The 17,513-nt window shown below is 43.5% G+C and overlaps 1 protein-coding gene across 10 annotated transcripts in view; it reads right to left on the bottom strand.

Moving 5' to 3' along the window:
* SLC24A4 (solute carrier family 24 member 4) overlaps window positions 1–14,585 on the bottom strand; it is a 98,778-nt gene extending 84,193 nt beyond the window's left edge. For 3 of the 10 annotated variants that reach the window (XM_083838876.1, XM_083838878.1, XM_083838877.1), the window contains exons 1-3: window positions 14,461–14,585; window positions 13,125–14,289; window positions 10,858–10,968 (exon numbers count right to left, since the gene is read on the bottom strand). In XM_083838876.1, the coding sequence (XP_083695002.1) occupies window positions 10,858–10,968; window positions 13,125–13,272 (259 nt within the window). In that variant the 5' untranslated portion in view covers window positions 13,273–14,289; window positions 14,461–14,585. Of the gene's footprint in view, window positions 1–31; window positions 5,758–10,857; window positions 10,969–13,124; window positions 14,438–14,460 lie in introns of those variants that run through there. The other 7 variants (XM_083838881.1, XM_083838882.1, XM_083838880.1 and 4 more) reach the window with 6 other exon arrangements.
* Window positions 14,586–17,513: the final 2,928 nt, after the last annotated feature.

Here is a 17,513-nt window from a genome sequence, read left to right as displayed (position 1 = left end):
TTAATGCAGTCTCTCTCAAAGTGTTACCAACCTGTTTTCCCTCTTCCACAAAATATTGCCCAGTGGTACAACCGTAAACACGAGCAGCTTCCCTTGTCACTCTTTTCTTTCTCTGTCTCCTTCTCAGGATCCAGGTTGATCCTTTCAGCTTGAAAACCACTTGCAGGCATCTCTGTGGACAGCAGCTGTAGTCCTTCTCACTCCCATGTCAGAACAACTGAAAAGATCTACATGTTCCAAGGATCTTCTGTTGGTCCTTCTCCCTTTAAAGGGAGGAGGAGAAGGGGAAACAGCTGAATGCTGCCTTACACAGCAATTACCAACTGGTGGGACTGGCTGGGCAATGCTAAAACTTCACTTCCCTGAGGCAAGCTGGATACTTCACAAACCTTTGGGTATCACCATAAACCAAAACCATTCAGTGTACCAAGGCTGGTCGAGGCACAGCCTTGCCCTATTGATACCAGTACTGGTACGGTGTAGCTGGTAACGGTGCCCCTTCTTTTTGACTTTGTAAAAACATACAAGGCGGGGGGATCTCTGTTCTGAAAAGTTTTGTTTCTCGTGAAAAAAAATGTACAATAGAGGAGTCAAATGACGACGAGCTGATCAGGAAGGATGGCAGAGAGATGATGGTGGTAGCAACAAAAGTTCCCTGCTCAATTAATTTAGTATGGCTGCAATTTAAGGGTAAAAAAAAAAAAAATGCAGCTTAGCTACTGACCCTCTCTGCAGACTTTGGGTGACTCACTTTGCCTTTTTCCTTCTTTTTCCTGTTCCTTGTCCATTTCCTTGTGTGCTCTTTGGGACCACCACTGCATCTCAACAAGGACAGGCAACACTACAGCTCTAGAGGGACCCTCCTCTTCTTCCTCCACCCTAAACTGGCAGATCCTCTGCTCCTGACTAAAAAAAGGACTAATGACTATGCCAGCTCTGACTTGTTCCCAGTGTAGCCAAACCTGGCGGGCTGATCTCCTGAGAGCACTATGGTACTCACGGCTCATGAGCAGAGATTCAAAAAAGGAAAGAATTACAGCCTTCCAGATAGTTTCTTTCATATACTGATCTGTGAGGGGCAGCACAGAGACAGTAAGAAAAGGCAAATGGACACTGGGAATTCATCTCAGTGTTTGAGTGCAGGTAAAGGAAGCAGAGAAAGGCTAGCAGTGACAAGGAAGGGGAAGCCCTGTGAAAAGCCTAAGGTGAGAAAAAGCCTTACAATTTTAGGCTACAGCAGAAGCCAAAGATTCTGACAAAAGATTTAAAGAAATGCAACACAAGCAGGCTAGGAATGCAACCCTTATGAAGGCATGGAAAGTGTTTGAACAGAAATGGTTCTCACCAAAGAATAATTATGTTCAGAGAATTAATCCAGAAACAGTATCTCACCGTCCAGCAACAAATCTGCAGGGCAGAACCTCTTCTGCTGTAGCTGCCGTGGCTGCAATGACACTGTGGAGTTAAGGCAGTGTACAGCAGCACAGATATGCTCCCAGATGCCTTAATGAACAATGCCTCCCTCTCTTTGGGAGTCTGTATTTTGGGCTAGGAACTCAAAATTCAAAGCACATGCTGATTCACAACAAATGAAAAAAAAAATAAATCTATTTTTTCCCATTTCAGCCTCTCTGAGCTTCTAAACACAGTTTCATTCATTTTAACTTCACCATTCCCAAAGCTGAGAAATTTCACACCATCTGTGAGTCCTTACATCTCGCTGTTCAAAGGTTGAAATCCCTCCACACAATAGATCCAGTCACGTTACCCTCAACCCACTGAACAAGTGACTGCATCATATCCAAGAAAAAAAAAAAAAATCATCAGGTGTCAGCAATCTCTGAGAATAGCCCAAAAAGCAAGCATGGGTGGAAACTGAACAGGCAAAGTCTAAATCTTTTGTGTTGGCAGGAAGGATGGAGGCACATTGGCCACCGTTCTCCTGCACGGGTAGAGAATGTCACTCTTAAAATCATTAATCCAGCACCTGTCATTAACATGAAACCATTAACTTAATGTTGTAAAAAAGGCAACAATTGAGCAAGCAGATAGACACAGCCTGCATCCTACCTGAAGTGTCTGCTCTGCTGTACTTCACCTTATCAGCAGAGTCCCAGCAGGAATGAATTTGACTCACACTTTCTAAGGCTAATATGTTTTCTACTATAACGTCTTCAATGTCTGTCAACTTTAAAGAATAAAGGAAACCATCACTCTTTATTGCCTGAGGGGTTTGCCTTGCTACAGAACAGGAGTGATGCCAGTTTAATTATCAGCAGGTTCATGGAATATTTTCAGCCTGCTAAGGTGGATAACCACGTCTAGTAATGGATACGGTGACAGAAATGTACACAAAAATTATGTAACTTCTGATAAAATAATTCAATTAATGAGGGTTCTTGTCAAAAATATTAGCAGAACAAAGTTTAAAATTTACTGTAATGAAATTGCACACCATGCCTAAGTATATTTTTAAATCAGTCGTTTTGGCCCTTGAAACAAACGCTGAGGTTCAGAGACACAACTGAGGCTCGGGAAGGTCTGGTTTGGGTGGAGCTTTCTACATCACTTCGTACCTAGGTGCTCCCACTAGTACAGGCTCTGAAAATGCATGCCCAACCCATGGAAAAAAAAAAAAAAAAAAAGAATATAAACTGTGAATGTTTCCAGTTTTATGTGCCAAACACAAGGCTAAAGTGTAGCCCTTCTGTAACTCAAGCTCTTTTTAGAGCCTCCTGTTGCTTTTCATTCTGGAATCCTTGCCCAGCCCAAACCAAACTTCTCACTGCACTTTCACTTCTCTTACCCCTTTTATCACTTTCTCTACTTACTGGTTCCCAGGGCCAGCCTCCTTGCCCTGCTATTGCCAGGATTCTCCCATGGTTCATTATCCAAATTCAGCCTCCTTCCACTCTTGATTTTGCATCCCTTTCACCTATTCTCCAACTCCAGTCCCCAGCTCTGGATAACCTTAATTTTCCTACCACTCAACTCTAAATCCCAAGTTTCTCTATCCCTCTTGAAACTTCTGGTGACTATTTTCTACCTGCATCTCCTTTCCACAATTCACTTCCCTGCAGCCCAGCTCTGTTCTTGTCCAGTTTCACCTGAATGCTCCACGTTGTGTGGTCCAAGCTACGGACCATGAGACGCTGAAAGCACAGACCGCATCTTTGCTCTCCGCGGTGTTCTACAACTCACGGGACTAAAAGCAAACTCACCAAAGGTAGATGCTTCAGAAACTTCAGGTAGCCTCAAAAGTGACTCAGAAGAACTTCAAAGCTGGTAATTTTGAGTTTTAGTCTACAATTATGTATGCATCAGTGACATAACAAGTGGCTCTTTGAGGGGAAGAAAATGGGGTTGCTTGTTTGGTTGCTTTTTATACAGCTTAAAGGCTGTTTAAAATTTATCAAGTTGGCCACACAAAAGCACTCACACTTCTCTTTTACATTTCCTATTAAAATAGCAATCCGTGTGAAGCAAACACTCACCATAACAGCTTCAAATGCTTTAAGTCTGCCAAAACTACAAGCAATTCAAGCAAGTTCTTGCAATGGGACATGTCAGCTTGCCTAAAATTGGCTACAAACCACTGCCATCTAAGCATGGCTGGTGCCCACTTACATCTTCTAACGAAAAACATTCTCTTTTCTTTCTTTACAGTCAATTAAATTACGCTAGCAAGTAATGAAGCCAGTGTTTTAACATCAAACAACGCAGTGTCTCGTAAAGGCCAACCCCCAGGGTATGGATTAATGCTCACACAGACTGATTTGCAATGCCTTTCCAACCCATCTCCTCCAAGACTCGAGCACGGTGTGGTGATAACTGTGCATGACACGAGGTAAGAGAGCAGCTTTTTCTGTCTCAGCTGCAGTACATGGCAAGACATCACAGACAGTAAGGTGAAAAGTAAGGAGTGAAAAGGAAATTGCTGTAGATGAGGATGGGTAAATTTAAACATGCCTTTTATACCAACAGCAAGATTTTCTGTGGGTGGAAAACGGAGCAGACTTCCACATAGAAAGGTCTGTCTGCATGGTCATACAAGTGAGAAACAGATCCAAATACACATGCATAGTCCCACATTAAGGGTGAGATATTCAGCGACACCACGGAGACCTGGCTGTACCAGTCTTGTTAACTTCGACTTTGAAATCTCCAAGTCAGGATTTCAAATATGTTCCAAGTGAAATGTAACTCTTTGTATTCTTTGTATGGTCTATACCAGATCATAGGAAAACAGAGGTCAGATTAATCCAACCTTCTGCTCAAACATCATCTTCACTTCAAGCCTACAACTTTGTTTCAGAGAAAAAACACACCTTGTAAAAATTATAATCCAAAGTCTGCTTTAACTGGAGCAAAACCAACTGTAAATAAAAATGAATGACGTGAAATAAAGATTATAGCAGGTAACATCTTAATTAGGTTTAAGAATATACAGTAATAAATTAATTTGTATTTCATTTTGCTTCATTTGCTCTTGTTTACCACATCTCTAACTGGCATTTTAGTCAGACACTTACCTGCTGTGTGGTAAACTACTTCCTGCAAATTTGGCGCCTAGACCTGGGGAAATGGATAAATTACCCTGGAGTTCGTTTTCTGTTCTCAGCTCTCCAGGGGATGTCGCTGGCAGGTTAAGCCAAGCACAGAGAGATGTTTGTCTCATTTCTTTCAACCAGTTTGGATGTCAGTATTAATACACTGCTATAAAATGAACAGCTCAGAGAGAAGGTTGGTTATTTTTGAAATTTCAGCTTCAAACAAAGCATATTTCCTAACCTGGTTCACAAAAAAAAAAAATTAAAATCCTAATTAACTCCAATGACATCCACCTGCCAGCCCTTCAAATACTCACATCGATAAGCCGGGCAAAGAGTGTGAGAAGTTCAACCTAAATGTAGGTGTGAATTCTGAACAGGAGACCCTGGGAGCCACACATGGAAAACTTGCCATTACACGTTTGTCATTTGCCCTCAACTCGTCCACTTAAAGTGGTTTCAAATCATCACACATCTATCTCCCCCTGCAAACAGAAACCATCCAAATGAGATCACAATCAATAAAGTTTACTGCTCAGCATCTACAGGGACAAGAATGAGTCTAGCAACTTTTTTTTTAATCAAAACAAAAACAAAGCAAAGAACCGTACAAGCATATGACAATTGGCTACAGAAATAAGTGATATGCATGCTGGTTAGTAAGTCTTCCACTACATAAATACATGCATCTGTGCACGTGTACATACACATTTGCTGGACATTGCACCTATATATCTGAATACCATATTCATATGAGCAAATAAGATTTTTTTTAAAAACTTTCATCATTTTCATTTTCTTTTAGACCAACACAAGACTAGAATATTTAAGGCTGATAAATTTCCTGTTCTTTCTTTATTCACATAAAACATGTGAATAAAGAAATATTTTAAGTCAAAATGTATACACTATCAGTGAATCTATCACACCACAACAGCTGCATATTTTCTATGCATCAGGGCAGAGAAAAAGTCTGACTAGCTATGAAAGGCTGGGGAGGAATATTTGCAAATAACACTGTTATTGTCTGTATTACCTCAGTCAGATGTAGTCTTGCTGTGCTAGGCACTGTGTGAATGCACAGTGAAAGAACCTTCAGGTCATGCTGAGCTTACCAATTTGTACTGCTCATGAAACAAGGGGTTACAGTGAAATTATTAGAAATACCACCTTAAAAATGAGGGTCTAAGACACCTATCCCTGTTACAAAATGGAATTTTGATCTAGTGAAGATCGTGAGCAAATTGGTTAAAAGAAATATATATTATCACATTGTTTAAAAAAATACTTAGCACAGAATGACATATTCTACCAGCAATGAAAGTATGTTTAGAACAGCATTTAATACACAGAGTTTATGATCTTACACGCTAAGGAGTCTATAAGGATTAAGAAAAAAATGACAAATCCCACATATTGAGAATGATGCATCTAACTAAGCACTACTTTTTATTAAAAAAAATTGAGGGAAAACAATGCTTCCTATAGTGTCTTGACTATGACTGTACACGAAGTAGCTTTTTTCTGTCATTTTGGAAAATTACTTGGAAGAGTCAGTCTTGTCTCCTCTAGTCAGTGAGAACACCATCATTGATTTTTGCAGAAAAAGTAACATGCTCTTGTATTCTCTACGGTACGTAGAGACTTCTGGAGTTTCTCTACAATGCATCACATTCTACATGAGTCCCCGAGGTTTGAGTAACTAGCAGTGTAAAATATACACAGACTTAATGACTTTTGATCCCGACTCTGAACTCAAGTTACACACATGCTGCTGGGAAACACACTTCATTTCGCTGTAGAGGACTGATTCTTTTTCTCTCACTGCAGGAACAGAAAGCATTGCTACAATGTGCCTTTTAATTCTAAAGTAAAAAGGCAGCATGACTCAGAAAGAAATGCTAACCTCTGCCTTTCCCCCAACCCACAATTCATCATTACCCACCGATAACAATAGGAGGAGCACACTGGAACCAAATCCCCAGTTGCTTAAAATCAATGCAGCTCATGAACTGTCCGTGGCTGACAAACCCCTGGACAGGAAAGCCCACAGACTCTTCCAGTTTCAAGGCAGCCCACTGACTAGTGTCAGAAGACTGCAACAGAAATTTCTAATTCACAGCAAGTCATTAAAGCATTCTCTGTGATGTATACAGAGATGACCTGAGAACATTCACAATGGAAAGGAGCCCAGGCGAGTTGTTACTAGCCTAGCATGATCCAGCACAGCCACGAGGCTACAAACACCGCAGCACCCGGTCACCCCTGCTCACAGCCGCTCTCGAAGCGTTACTCAGAGTTCTGGAAGACACGGAGATCGTGGGAACATCTTGAAACAAGAGGCGAGCCACAGGAGCAGGGGAGCTATAAATCTGACTCGCTGGGCAGATGGCACCGCAAGCTAGTGAGCTGATGGCAGATGGAACCGGGAGTTTGGGTAAGGCAAAAAAATTGGTTGCAAACTAATGAGATCTGTGAAGACACTAACGAGGACGACTCTCCCTTTCTGATCACTTTGCTTTAAGTCAGGGTCAGCTGAAGGGTCAGGGTCAGAGCCTTTTGCCTTACAGTTCATGCCCGCTGTCATGGCACTGGCCACCACCAGCTGTACCTTTTCACAGCAGAGGAGCTTCCAACAGGGAGTTTCAAGCCAGAATCTTTAATGGCAAATTGCTATACAGCACACTAACTTCGCTCTTAGTCCAGATGAGAACTGGGGTTGGCTTGGTGCTCACGAGTGCTCCATCTCCTTCCTGCAGCTGACCTACAGTTCTGTCGTTGCCCTTATGGGATCAGTAGGACCTATAGCTGCCTAGGACTGCAGAACAGTTACCATCTGAAAAAGCATGTAGCATCCTTTAAGATATTCATGAATATCAGTCCCTCTAGCCTCCAAATGTCAGACAAACCTTTCCCCTCTATTTCTATATTACTAACAAATAAATTGCTACCTTCTCCCCGTCCTCCTTCCTTCTTTACATACAAACACACACAAACACATCCACACGTATATTTTTTCCCTTTCCTTCATCAGAGCATTGGGGTTCTTATTTAGAGCAACATTGCAAAGACTTCAAAGGCTTTTTTTTATTCTGATACAATAGCCTCAGAAGTATTAATAACGTTTCCAGAAGAACACGATACAAAATCATCTACTCCTGTAAATGAGACAATCTCATACAGCGTAGGCCATCTGAGCTTCTAGCAGACAGCAGTTTCCAAAGGCTTCTAACATTACTACCAGAGGCTTATGGAGTTTTTTTCCCCCAAGATGTATTCAACCAAGGATGAGCATTTCTTACCACTGTCATGAACTGCAAGGCTTTCATGGTCTTATAAACTTCTGTAGCTGCAACTTCTGACAACTGGGGATTTTTTTTATTTGCATGTAAGCAAGAAAAGGGGATGAAGTGGTAAATAAATTAACTTTGTTGAAAGCCTTTGGGAAAAGAGAAGTAAAGCTGCAGACTTGTGTGGGAAGCTAATAAAAAGGGAGCACAGCAACAGCACTGCAATGACACAAAGGATTAACAGGCTCTCAGCAAGAACTTGCATTCCCCAAGGTATGAAGTTCTTGTATCCTAAACACATATAGAGAAACATCCACCTAACACAAGGAAACTGCTATATACCACACACACACCCATGCATCTGTAGAGCCCCTAGTGCTTAAAGCAGGTACAAAAATGGCATAGGTAAGAATAAGTACTTCCTACAAGGGAGCCCATACAGAGCACCATATTCATACAACATATATATGCCTAATAACTGTCTGTTCTTAAGATGAAAAATAAAATCAACAACCAGACTTTTAAAATGTTTGACAACACATTCCTGAGATTTTCATTAAATTTAGAAGGGTGGTTTTCTGGGATGAGTGAAAGTTTGCTTGTTCCAACTGAAAACCCACATTTTCCCACCAATTTTCCACGTGATCTCAATCAAGTCTCTTAGCCTGTCACTTCACTTGGTCTCTTAGCCAAGTCACTTAGCCTGTGACTACTTTCCCCAGATGTAGTCACAGGGTTACGCAAGCCGCTTTATCACGGAGATGAGCTATTCTACTTGTTCCTTTTTGATAGGTTTTAGGTCACTGTACCTTCTTCTCATCACACTGCAAATCTCTATCTCCAGCTACCAGACAGGAACCAAAAAGAAAAAAAAATCTGCAGAAGTTACTACTGAGCAATAACAATCGTGGGTTCTTACAAACCCATTCTTGTCCAACAAGCATCAGTTTCATTAGTTTTCAGATGTTCCCCTTATTTGTAGCTATCTTACATCTCGGCACTCTCGCAGCATCTAAATCCCCCTTCAGCTGCAGAAGATCCAAAGAGATAAGCTGTACATAGCTACAGAATAACAGGAAGTGACTAAAAATGCCACAATTGCAATCCTGTGACACGTCTGATCTGTAAATCTGTGTTCTAACTGAAGAAACACCTATTAAAAAGAAAGACTTATTCCAACACTGTGAATAGAAACCATAAATTTAACACAAGTCTCATGATAGTTTTCTAAAAACCTCAGAAGTCTGATGCATGTTTGGGCCTCCCAGCTTCCATGTGTCCAGCTCTTGTGGTTGAAGAGAAAAGTGCACCTCAACTACCTGAATTTCGTAAAGCAAGTCAAATGATCCAGCTGTATTTATTTAATCCAGTTATTCTTAAACTGACCTTAGAGTTTTTAATGGAGGGAGCTGAACCATAGGATGGGGCATGCCCACAGCATTGGGGATGGAACTAGATGATCTTTAAGGTTCCTTCAACTCAAGCCATTCTATGATCCTATGATTTGTTCCTAACATCTGGAGAAGTCAGCGCTGCTCACAGCATTGCAATTTATGCAATAAACACATTTTCCCTTAGCAGTTTCATCATGTCATTGTAAATAAGTTCTCATTTATCTTCAGTGGAAATCCCCATCAAAAACTTTGAGGGGCATCTCTCTGATCCAGCTTCGACAATTTTGTGGTCTTTGTTGGCTTGGCTTTGAGTGTGCAGCCAAGTATGTGTCCATGCATGATCACATTGATACACCCATATATGTAGAGGAAAATGTAATAGGAATGGGAAAGAATAGCATTCTTTGGCTATTCATCAATAGCAGAGAACAAATGAATATTCAAGAATAATTGCATCTTTCCAAAGTGTCTCATATTTCTTCTTTCTCATCTGTGAACAACTTTGACAGATAAACCAACAGTATCATAAGGTTACAGATGCAAACATCAGTAAACTAACTCACCAAATTCTTAACAGAAGTACAGAGAAGCCCTTGGACATCAAGACAATAGAGCTAAAGCTTTTGGATGTGCATACTTTCATCAATGTTCTTCCATTCCTCTCAGAAAATGCATAAGCACAGCAGTAACTCTGACTCTGTACGATAGCTGCCTCAGTATTATAACAAACATGTAACTGAGAGAAGGGAATGCTGCTCCAAACTTCTGAATGCCTGGGACTGACAGGATCCCAGAACTCATGCTGTCACTATTTGCAAGAAGGTACAGACTCTGCTGTCATCCCATAGTTGATCAAAGAGTCATATTGCAAAAGAAAAAAAAATCTGAACTTTAAATTAATTTGGCTAGTGCCATTGGCAAAATGTCTCATCTCCCACACACCGTAAACCAAAGAGAAGCAAGGAGAGAGAGAGAAAGGAAATATACACTGGAAAGACAGATGGGAAGATGAAAGTGTTGTGGACTAACATTGATATTAAAATGCGTCATCTATCCCCGCTCTCAATCAATTATTATCCCCTGGCCAGGACAGATAACTTGAACTAAAATGGGTTTCGGGGTTTCCATATTACTTACCTCATACCCCTCCACAAAATATGAACTCCTACTCTGAATACAGAGTTTATCACTAGACTAGCAAAACCTGATTAAATTCACAGCAGTAATGAGTACAAATTACTGTGCTCAGGTGGTATCTCAAACACTGTATGTTTAACTACCTATAGTTTCAAGAAGAGTGCTTCTCTCATTACCAGTGCAATATGCACAGCATTAGCTCGATAGGAATAATAACCAAAAGAAACAAAACTTCAGAAATCAAATTGTCAACACAAGTCTCAGAACAACCCCAAAACATACATACATCTGAATATTGACTTTTACCTTTGATAGATAAAGTCATCGCATTATATTTCACAAAAAAAAATCTCTCTGCATAGAATAGTTATGCTTTTATTATTTTTTTTAAAGTTTACCACTTTTATGTTTACTGCAGCTTCATCATGACCGCCTTGCACAATACATCTCAAGAGCTTACAAGACATCATAGTTTTCCCATCTTACCTGGCTCTGTACAGTTCTTTCCTTCATGTGTCCCATTAGGTGATGCCATCAATCTTCTATTCCTCCATGTCTCTGACAATACATGTCTGTCTGCAACAGTTGATTCTTGGCCTATATTAAATAGAAAGAGGTTATGTCTGCTGTCACCAGTTCTTTCCTTTATCAGCTTAACCGGACTGTATGCCCCCACTAGCCAGGACCATGGACAGACCATCAGTAGGTGAACGTGGCAAAATGAAGGTGCCACCGTGGCACATGCCAACATACGTATGCCAGGTGCTCCTAGCTACAGAGGGTAAAAGGACCTATGAAGGTGCGGTATCAGAGCCATCAACGTGTTCTGGCTATCAGAGTACCTGGCTATGACCCACGACCCAAAAATCATTCTGCAGCAAGCAAATGCTGAAACCTGTACCCTTGAAACTCAGCATTTACAGATCCTACAGATGAAACCAGACCAGCTATGCTGACATGAGCAATAATCTTAGTCATCTGCACTTGCATATATTACATCACTGATTTCTAAAATATAAAAATGCATATTCACAAGTTGCAGTTGTATTTTGGCTTTATCTGAATTAATGGGCCGGTCTTTTCAGCGTTGGGTGTACATGATAACATCAATCCCTGCATAATTTGTTGAGGAAAAAGAAAAATAACAACATTGTGAAGCCTCACAGGTCTTAAGAAAGAGAAGCATCTTCAGAAGTCAGGGGAGCTTTTGCCTAAACTCATATTCCAGAAGCAGACTCGATAGAACTGAATATAGTGCATGAGGGGCACTTGTGATAATGCAGGGCATACAATTATAATAATCATAGGAAGAACCAATTTCTTTAATTAAATCACTTCCATTTCAACCTAAGCTATTGCAAATGAACATATTCTAATAACAAAAAATCTTCCATGCCCGATCTTACAACTTATGCTCAGTCAGCATGGAATGCTTGTGGTTTGCTACAGTGACTGTTACAAAAAAATCTAGCTTGGAAAAGTTAGTTTGGCTAGAGTATTTGCTAAAATAGGCTGCTGCCACGGTTATAAGGAACACGAAGAACAGATGGTCAGTGTTTATGGATACAATATACTGTAAATTAGCCAGCTGAAAAGAAAAAAGCCTACCTGATGCAGCATACCATCAAAAATTAGGTTATCAGGGATTTAGCTGATAACCACAGAGATTAAAAACTTTCATTAGTCATGACATTTTTCACACAAGCCCAAAAGATGTCTGGAAAACCTTTATCTGGAACAAAAACCTCGAACCATCTAAACATAACCATACCCCAACTCGCTGCCTTCACAAACCAGTACATTTACAAAAATATATCGCTACTGCAAGGAAAAAAAAAAATCATAGGCATGACAAACAGTTCTAAATAAAGCAAGAGTATATTCTGAAACCACAATTAAAAAATGCTGAAAGTTTTAAGATAAGCTATATGCTAATATAGTGTAAGGCATTAAATTCTTGTGTGGATGGCTCGTTGCCATCCCAGATACATCTCAAACATCACAGGCAATAATTTAAGGACGAGAGCATTACAAAATATGAAAAGTTCCACTGGGTTTTTTTTCCTAAAGCTCACAATTTACCTTCAACTGTAATTTAAGCAGATGGCCCATCCTAATTGTTACAAGAAACACAGAGATGGGCTCTTGGCTTAGTTTGATTTTGTCCTTAAACCCTCACGGAAGGTTGGCAGCCCTACCTAGGGGCCCAAGAGGTGTCCCAGTAACCTCAGGCTTCACAGCTGGGGGATGCAAAGCAAGCTGCAGGAAATGGGCCCAAAGTCGCACGTTTACAGCCCAAACTGTGCCAGCAGGTGGAAAAACAAAAACAAGAGCCCACGAGCGGGAGCGATGCAGATGACAAACGCATCACTTCCCCGACATGGCACTCGCACAGCGGGTGCAACAGACTCTAAGACACGAGGTCGGCACCGCTCCTTGCCCAAAACACCGAATTTCCTGACAAACCCACGCTGTAATTTGGGGCAGGCGGGAGAGAGGCGATGGAGCGGCGGCAGCCGCGGCTGCTGGAGGCTCGGGGCCACGGGTCAGCGGGGCGAGGTGGCCGCGGCTGACGGGACCAGAAGCGACCGGGGAGGACCCGGCTCCGTGCAGAGCCTCCAGCCGCCCCAAGACCCCCGTGTCAGCCCCGGGCTCTCTCCTGAGGCAGCCGGGGCAACCCCAGCCACAAACTCCCGACCCCGCCGCCCCCTGCCCTGCCCGGAGCCTCCGGTCCCCGCTGCCGGGCCACTCACCCAGCCTGGAGAGCAGGCTGGACATGCACCAGGCGAAGAAGAGGATGGCGCAGATGAAGCCCAGCTGCTGCAGCAGCATCTCCCGCCTCCTGCGAACTTTCCTCAGCACGGGCAGCGCCGTCTTCGGCGGGGCGAGCGGCGGCTCCATGCGGGCGAGGGGCGGGCGGCGCGGGGCCGGCGGGCAGAGCGGGGCTCAGGGCTGCCGGCTGCCCGCGGGCGGCTCCATGGCGGGCGGCGGCGCGGGGAGAAGCCGCTGCCCGGCGCCTCGGCGAGGCAGGGAGCGGCAGGTGGCGAAGGGCGGGCGGCGGCGGCTGAGGCGGGAGGCGGCGGCGAGGCGGCGCCCTCAGGGGCCGGGCCGAGCCCCGCGCCCCGCACGCCCCGCGGCCGCCGGGGGAGGAGGGAGCGGAGCGGCGGCCGCCCCGCTGCCTGCGCCGGGGGGAGGCGGCATCCAGGCGGCCCCTGCCCGCCCGGACGGCTCGGAAGTTTCTCCCCTCCTGCCCTCGGCGGCTGAGTGTAGCGGAGCGGGCAGCGAGCCCCGGCGGGCACCCGGCCCCTCAGCTCCCGCCCGCCCCTCTCCTCCCCGCCTCTCCCCGGCAACTTTCCGGGTGCTGCCCGGGAGCCCATGGCAACGCGCGTCCCCGGGGGGGGGGGGGGGGGTGAAATTAAGCGGCCAAATTAATTAATCCTGCCCCCTGCGCCGGAGCGGGGCTCTGGGGGGCCGCGGGCGGCAGGGCCTGCGCCCCCGCTGTGCCTGACTGACTTGGGCGGCCGGCAGAACGACCCCTGTGTGGAACGGAGGTCGGTCCCATGATGTCCTGAACCAGGGTGGTTTTTTTCTTTTTTTTTTTGCTAAAATTTGGTATTTTCATTAAATCAGCGGTCCCCATTACCCAACGAGAACATCTCAGAGGATTTCTGGGAGCAGCGCAGGTTCTGCGTCCCCTCAGGGCACCCAGAAATGTTGTAGGTGTCCAACCTGGGCACACCATCGGTAACCCACCCGGGCTTCCCCATGCAGCCTTTACAACGGATTACTTTATTGTATTGTATTACTTTACAACGAATGGCATTTCACGAGCTTTCCCTGGATCTCTGGCAATCTTCTTCCTGGATCTCTCTCAGTGCTTCGTTTCATGTCTGGCATTATTTCCAACAGTTGGATGTTCTAGTCAAAAATAATGAAAATACCCTACAACAGCAAACCTTGACACACAGGATATCACTAATCCTCTGCGCTTCCCCTTCCCCCTGCTAATGTGTTTGTTTGTTTCTCTTTACGAGTTACTTCTTCCACAAAGAAGCAGTCGCAGAGCGCTGAGGGTGCTGTGGTACAGACCTGATGTGAAGTTGCTCCAGACTCCTGCAGGAGGCTGCCCGGTTGTCTCAACGCAAAGGAATTGCTCAAGCTGGGCAATCAAAGAGCAGCAGTTGTCTTAGCCTCATTGCTTGCCTGCGTACACACAGCTACAGAAATCGGAGCCTTAACTGTCCAGGCTGAAAGGGCACCGAGGCTCTGATGGGCCTTTGACTTTGTGATTTACCTTGAAGCAGGAAGACAAGTGCGTGTTAGAAGAGTGGCACGAAGACACGCCGCGGTCTCCTTGTCTTTCATTCCCTTTACAGCTGCTGAGAGAGCAGAAGTAACAGCACGCTGCTACAAGGAAGGTAGTAGAAAAGATTACAAGTCAGCTTGCGTCCTGTTATTTCTCTCCATGCCCACAAAGGAAATCTCACGGTTGAACTCGGAATGATGAAAGCCACCCCTGACCAGAGGAACCTGCAGTCTAATTAGGCATCAGAGCCATGGGGATCTGAATAAGGGCCCTTTTAACACCTAATAGGCTATTCTCACTTAGGTTACCTTGTCTGCAACTGAAGATTTTAGCTCGGGACCATTATTTGTAATAGACTTTTTCATCAAAAACCTTTAGGCTCCACTGAAGATTTTGGTTAGCCATGTCAGTAGAGATACCACTGTACGGTTAGATGCCACTGCATGCCATAATGCCTGAGAGGTAATTCTTTGTGTGGCTTTTTATCACCTCTTTTCTAGTACTAAAGCCTCCCCTTCTACCTGAAATGGCAATGTGCACATCAGGCTGCCATCCACTTACTTGGTGGTTAAGAGTCGAGGTGCTGACAAACATGTAGTCTTCTGCACAAGGATTATATCTAGCAATATAAAGGTGGTGACACTGGAAGGCATTGCTGAGGATCATTGTTTTTTCAGTATCCACATGTCACAAGCTCATTATCTGCTTCACTGATAAGGCAGATCAGGGCCATGGGCTTTGGAGAGGCTGTGCTGGTTGTTGCATCTCTCTCCACAGTTGACTGAGGTTGCCTGTGATTTTTATGTTCACCAAGCTTATTCTCTTACTTGTTCTTTACACTGAGAACATTTTATTTTGCTCCATATCAAAGCCACAGCATTCCTGATCTGAAGAGTTACTGGCATCAAGACATGCAATGATAAGTTTGTCTGGAACTGAGGTAAATTTGGGTCTGGAGGTGCAGCTGTGACTCCCAGATATTCCATATTTCTGTCTATAGGTTGTTTACCCAAAGAGCATGGAGTTGAAGTATTGTTAGAGGTCCTAAGTTCCACATGTGAAGGATTTTCATTAATTCTGTCAGGTCCTATGAAAATCACATGGGTCAAATCAAAGCACATGGTCAGTTACAGGAATGCAAGTGTAATATTGCCTTTTTGGACATAGGTTGATTTTTCTTTTCTGGCTGTTAAAAAGTTGTCTGTTTTGGAGGTAACAGTTAGTGACTACAGGAACCCTGGGGCTATCCCTGTGAGAAAATGAAAGCAAGAAACAGAGAGAGAGAAATGGAGAAGAGACTTTTGGGAATCCTGCTACCTACGAAAGCGGTTCTCAAAGCGAGTGTGTGTGTGTGTGTGTGTGTGTGTGTGTGTGTGTGTCTTCTCTCTCTGTACACAAACGAGGCAGATCAAAGTTCAGACTGTACTAATCTCCTAATCATACAGGCTTCTGATTAGCATTTTTAATCAGTCTGGTGATCACAGGGGAGCCTCAAAATTGCTCTTGAATGCTAAACTTTAAGAACAGAATTTCCAAATTACTTTTATTTTGGTGTTTGCTCTGGAATGTATCAAGTAACTCTTTGCATAGGATGTCTGATAGAGAAGAAGTGTGCTACAGAATTCAGATCCAGTTACCTCTCCCCCATCAGCTGGCAGGACTCACCTGGAGAGTCTGTTGGAGCACATGGAGGTCATTACTGGAATGATATTCCAATGTTTTATGCTGATTTGAGACGTCCATGTTACATACAAATGAGTGGTGAGGCAAAAAAGAAAATGTTTTGTGGATAAGGTGTCATTACATTCATTTCTATTCATTTTTCAATCTTAAATTATCATTATCTCTTACTGCCACAAGAACAACTGTCTATAAATTCAGTGGGATCTTTCCATTAATGGTATTTAAAACAGAAAAAAAAAAAAAGAGTGAGACACCCCCCATGGTTTCCTGAGTAATGCCTTTACAGTGAGTGGTTTGGTGATATTCCCGATGATCACTGTCTCCATTATAATCATAACAAAATGTCTTCCAGACCAGATCTAGGAATAATCCTGAAAGAATTACATGTTGGAAATTAGAGGTATTTGGGAAATATCATCAAAACAAAGTGCAGAGGTAGAAAATATTAAATAGCATTTATCTGCTTAAAGCCAGACACAAGGAACTCTTTCTTGTCATTGCGCTTACCATTGTGATAATTTAACTTTCATGTATGTCCCACACTAAAATATCTCACTAAAAGCACCGACTAATGTTAGCTTCAGCTATCACTGCCAAATTTGCTTGTTTTTCATCTCAAGCACAATTAGTATCACGAACTGAGTAACAGCCAAAAGGCTTTGAATTAGGGAAGTGTCTCACAGGAGATCCATGAAATCAGCTCATCTAAGGAGAAAATATTGATGCTGCTGAGAGTCAAAAGAGAAGTATAACGCTTGGATGAATTCTCTATGGCACCCCCTAAAAGGAGTAGGAAAAGCAGCAGCAGCACAGCAGGGTAGCTGGAAACTGAGATGCTATTAGTTTGCCATGAAGACTGTAGCAGCACAGAAAAGCTGAGACTGCATCAGCTGAGAAGCCCGGGGGACTGCAAGGTGATCATTTATGAGTGGCACCCAGCCAGCCCTAGGAGCCTGGGCAAGGCCAGCTTTCCAACTGATACAGCCAAAATCCCAGTATCATCCCAGTATTCCCAAGGTCAAGAGACGGAATCAAAGAAAAGCCAACATAATTCCCTCAAAAACAGGCAGAAAATCTCCTGAAAGCCGTAAAAACTAAGCTGAGAGGAAAAGGAGTAGGTGAGAGAGAAGACTGGTCCTGCTTTTGCTGTTTG

Source organism: Anser anser, assembly GCF_964211835.1.
Source record: "Anser anser genome assembly, chromosome: 5".
NCBI lineage: Eukaryota > Metazoa > Chordata > Aves > Anseriformes > Anatidae > Anser > Anser anser.
Note: the sequence above shows the minus strand (reverse complement) of the source record. Positions and strands in the feature narration are given on the sequence as shown.